General features: G+C 37.1%; 1 protein-coding gene across 1 annotated transcript in view; it reads left to right on the plus strand.

Annotated features, from left to right (window-relative positions):
* LOC141303557 (ADP-ribosylation factor 3-like) overlaps nucleotides 1-4,752 on the plus strand; it is a 22,022-nt gene extending 17,270 nt beyond the window's left edge. Inside the window, exons 2-3 of the mRNA XM_073832438.1 lie at nucleotides 45-169; nucleotides 2,715-4,752. Coding sequence (XP_073688539.1) covers nucleotides 45-169; nucleotides 2,715-2,876 — 287 coding nt within the window. The 3' untranslated portion in view covers nucleotides 2,877-4,752. The remainder of the gene's footprint in view (nucleotides 1-44; nucleotides 170-2,714) is intronic.
* The last annotated feature ends 472 nt before the right edge of the window (nucleotides 4,753-5,224 follow it).

Raw genomic sequence — 5,224 nt, forward strand, 5'->3', positions numbered from 1 at the left:
CAACTCTTGAGCGCATAGTCATTCTCTCACTGTTTCTTTCACAGGCCTGATTTTTGTGGTGGACAGTAACGATAGGGAGCGAGTGAATGAGGCGAGGGAGGAGTTGACGAGGATGCTGGCGGAGGACGAGTTGAGAGATGCTGTGCTGCTTGTCTTTGCCAACAAACAGGTAAAAGAGAGAAAAAAACGATCCTGTGTTAATTTGGTTTCTTTTCCGACTTCTGCTATGGCTAATGTCAGGTATGACTGTTTCATTGATTAGTCTGGGTATTAATTAGGGCTGGTATAAAATATTGATGTCTTGACTTTAACCTATTCTCATTTTTACAGAACAATATTGATTCTTAAATCCTAAGAAATCATTAGTCTAGCCTGTTTTCAGTTAATGAGCGGAACATTGCAGCACACCTCCCATCCAATAAATCGCTATAGGATTTCTGCTTTTTCACTTTTGATCTAAAGCAAAGTCTCAGATTTCAAATTCTGTCCATTTCATTACAATATTTAAACCATAAATGCCCTTTTGGTGCTGTTTAATATGGAGTGACAGATTTCTGTAGTGCCTCAGTTCAAGAGAAGCAGCAACGTGAAGTGCACATAAACTAATCATCTCCTCCGCTTTAATGCTAGCTACAGCATAAAATACACATAAATTAACATCCAAAGGCATGTTAAAAGAGAGTACAACTTACCAAAATCCATATCCTGTCCCATGTATTTGCTCAATCATTGTTTCAGCTGCTCGAAGAGTCACTATGTTACAGCTTGTAAATAATGTTACATAATGTCACATTTCCCTCAGAAAAAACACATTTGGTGATCATAAACTCATTAGTCAGCTAGAAAAATGTACTTTCAGGGCTCTTGACTGTGACTAAAAAGCTAGTTTGTCATTGTAGCCTGCTTTTATTGCTGTTTTTTTAATTAATTAAAAATATAACAATGAATCCATCTTTTGTTTTAGTTTTAAAAAGTGAGAGGTGTATGTAGGCAAAACGTGACAACAAGATCGAAACCAAAAGCATCCGAAGCCCGGCTTATAGCAAAAGAGGAACTCCCGTTCACAAAATTCAAATCACAAATAATACTACTGATGAACAAGAACTGGTTAAGCACTTTCATTACCATATAACTATAAACCATGATAAAAGTTTATTAGCATGCATTGGTTCGGTGTTGTTGCAAAAAAAAAGCGACCAAATGATGTGCTCCTGCAAACGTTAGTCGCAAAAGAGCAACCAGTGGGTGGAATGAGTCTAGAGCCCTGACATTAGAGATGAGCAGTTTGCTAAATATATGCACCATATAATTGTATAATTATAGAATTTGTACTGTTCTTCAGTGTTTAATTTATGTTTGAATAAAAGCGTCATCCACCATTTAAATGTTTTAAAAAATGAATGTGAGTAGAAATATAACTATATATTTGGAACTTTGAGTGTAATTTAAGAGTTTCATAAAAAAATGAGTTAATTTTAACCTTCAATATTATAGTAATGTATACCAACTGACTCTCGTGTATATTTAACAGCAGTAGTTGAGTTTTTTTTTTCTCCCTTGATAATTTGATCAAAAGTGAGAGTTCACCCAAAAATGAAAGTTCCGTCATTAGTAACTCACCCTCATGTCATTCCAAACCCGTAAGACCTTCGTTCCTCTTCAAAACACAAATTAAGATATTTTTCTAGCTGACTAATGAGTTTATGGTCGTTACCAGAGAGGGAGAGTTACTTATGCTAAAAATATTGTCTTTTAAAATATAATATTTCATGAAAATACTGTTTTTTACTACATTTTTGATTAAATAAAAGTAGCCTTGGTGAGCATAAGTAACTCTCCCTCTCTGGTAATGACCATAAACTCATTAGTCAGTTAGAAAAATGAACTTTCAGGGCTCTAGACTGTGACTAAAATGGTTGCATTTGTGACAGTTTTTTGAGAATGCTCAAATTTGAAATTTTAAGCATCTTAAAGGCTTTCTTTCATTTATTTTATTTATGCTAAACGTTCTGTAATTTATTAGTCTGTATATAATACAGCATGTGGTGTATGTCATGCCTCATCTTATTCGTTTTTGTTAATGTAATTTTGTTCATTCAACAAGCATTTTATTCAGCAGCATTAATTTGATCAAAAGTGAGAGTTACAGGGATAGTTCACCCAAAAAAGAAAATTCTGTCATTAGTTACTCACCCTCACGTCATTCCAAACCCGTAAGACCTTCGTTCATCTTCAAGACACAAAATAAGATATTTGTGATAATCTTAGAGCTTTCTGACCCTGCATAGACAGCAATGCAAGCAACATATTAAATGCCCAGAAAAGTAGTAAGGTGAACTAAAATGTGATCTTTTAAAATATAATATTTCATGAAAATACTGTTTTTACAGTATTTTTGATTAAATATAAGTAGCCTTGGTGAGCATAAGTAACTCTCCCTCTCTGGTAATACTGTAAAGGAAATGAGCCAGTGCTTTAGACTAATTTAAACCAGTAACTCATCTTTTTTTGGTTATGTTGATGATGATTAATTAAAATGAACTGGCTCAGAGTCATTAAAGTTATTTCAGCAGAACTCAGTGACATCTGCAGAACGGTCAGCACATTTTCACACAGTCAGAATGATGTTGGGGTTTTTTTAATCAGTATTGCGCAAATCAAAAATGGTGTTCTAGTATTTGACGGCATTGCTCTTTTCATCTGTTCCACAACAGGACCTGCCCAACGCGATGAACGCAGCCGAGATCACAGATAAGCTGGGCCTTCATTCCCTGCGTCACCGTAACTGGTACATCCAGGCCACCTGCGCCACCAGTGGGGACGGTCTGTACGAAGGGCTCGACTGGCTCTCCAACCAGCTCAAAAACGCTAAATGATCCATTCCACCCTCTCTCCTCTTCTGTCAGCGCTGTGTGTATGAATGTGTGTGAAGGGTGACAGCACTGGTTTCAGTCTTGCCCGGTTGCCCAGTTTATCCATTTCTTTCTCTCGTCCAGTCTTGTATACGTAAGAGACTCTGCCCAGTGCTGTCTATAATACACATGCAAGAAAGAGTGTGTACGTGTGTATGTGTGTGTATGAACTGAGGGTGGGAGTAGCCTTGCTGTGCCTTTCAAAATAGACACTCAGTGTACAGCACGGTTCTCTCTTTCTCTCTCTTCTCCCTCCTCTCCCCGTGGTTTTCTGCACGCAAAGAATGACCCAGGATGTTAAATATTTCTGTTACCTAATACACTGAAACCAGACTATAGGCCTGATTTATTTTTCCCCTTTCCCAATGTTCGAAGCAATCACGCATGTCTAAAATGTTACAAGGTGTGAGTTGCCATCCTTTGACCCCCAACATTTGATAAAACTCATTGTAACCTGCATCAGGTTGGGAAAAAAAAAGAAGGAAAAAAAAATCAGACAATAAAGTGACATTTCTTTTCCATCCATTCTTCTTCGCGTTATTTGAAAATCATGCTAACGCTTTCAGGTACGTCACATGACTCTTTCCATGTGAACACCACCAGCTTGCTTTCCCTACTGCTGTCCTCAAGCACAAGCCTGTGAAACCTTTTCGTTTACACAAAGTCAGTTTGGAAACGTCTTAAACTATTGCCTGTGGGAAAGAAATCATTTGACCCTGTGTGTCTGCTTTTTTTTTTTTTTTTTTTTTTTTTTTGGATCTTGCCGATCATCCAATCAGATCCCAGGCGCTAACTAACAGCCTTACATGTGATTTGATTGCCATGTAAGAGGCGACTGCAGAAGCGATGAGTGTTTGTGGGATTATGGAGGGAATGAGCGCCTTCTGCTGGAGCAGCGAGGCCTATTGCGAGCTGCTCCCACTCCAGTGATTCTTCTTTTAGCTCTTTTTCTTTTTCTTTTTTTTTTTTATTGTTGTGATGATTTCGTTATTATGGTCTCTTTCAAGTTGTCCTGCATCGTATGTACAGTCAGAATCTCATGAGTGTCCAGGTGAGGCCACTAAGGGCTTTTTGAGATGCATTCATTTTTCCCAATTGTGCTTAAAATTGAAATGCCTAATAGATCGCTAAAAATCAGAGCTCCAGTGGTTCCTCAGTTGGTTCTCTTTGTATTGCAGAACAGATGCAGGTCAAAACGCAAACTCCTCCAGCCAGCTATAGCCGTACCCGTTCCATATTTCCCATTTCTTTCCTATGTCCCTGTTTTTCTTCATCTGCCGATGGCTGCTCTACCTGATGCACCAGTCCATTTTAAAACACGTCATTGATAGAATCAAGCACCAGCAGAGAGATGTTCGCTTTGAGGACGTGTACACGCATCTAATAATCCAAAACTGACAAACGCGTTGTTTTCCTTCATATTCCAAAGGCAACTGCAGTGTTGAATACAGCATTGAACATTCTGCTGTAAAGATCCCAGTGGTCCTAACCCTGTACTGACCTCTCTCACAAGGGAATAGGTGATGTTTCACCGTGTGTGAAACTTGATAGCGACATGAGTGCGTTTTATTGATTTGTTTTCTTCCCCCTGTTGTCTGTCACCGAAATTCATGTTTCATAACTCTAATAATGTTTTTTGGCCTTTTTAGTTCTTCTGATACAGATCTACTGTAGTAGATAAAAGATTTATTTGAATAAGCATCATCTATGACAAGTAATTAAAGTGTATGAGTATGAAAATGTATTTAGCTTGCAGATTTCATTTAGCTATCCTATGTTCAGATGTGAAGCTTTAATTTCAAAAATTCTGTAAAATAATAAAGCAAAAGGAACGTGTGCACATGTTTGTTTTTCTTTTACTGAAATGGTTTTTGTTTTTAGCTCTTTTTTTTTTTTAAACCCATCTTGTAACATCTGATAAATGCACTATAATAAAGAGATCTCTATTACAATTGATTTGTTGTTGATCCTTTATTTTACAACTTTTATCAATATTCAAATCTGCATGGTTTCAGTTGGTGAAGCTCTGGGGCCAGGTGTGTAAATGTAAACTTATTGCATTTTGGCCATCGGATTGGATCAAATATTGAAAATGGGTTGTTTAAGAGAAAAAAAGATTCTGAATCGGATTAGATCACAAAATCCAATTTTGGTTTTGATTCAGATTAAAACCTCAGTTTGTGTTTAAGTAAGATTGGGATACTTTTGATCACAAAAAAAGGATTATTCTGATCCCAGCAGACAGGTGGATTTCAGGAACAAAAATGCAATAGAACTTTAAAACTGGTCCAAAAGATACAACATTTTGACAT

This window comes from Garra rufa, chromosome 1 (genome assembly GCF_049309525.1).
Source record: "Garra rufa chromosome 1, GarRuf1.0, whole genome shotgun sequence".
In the NCBI taxonomy this organism is placed as follows: Eukaryota; Metazoa; Chordata; class Actinopteri; order Cypriniformes; family Cyprinidae; genus Garra; species Garra rufa.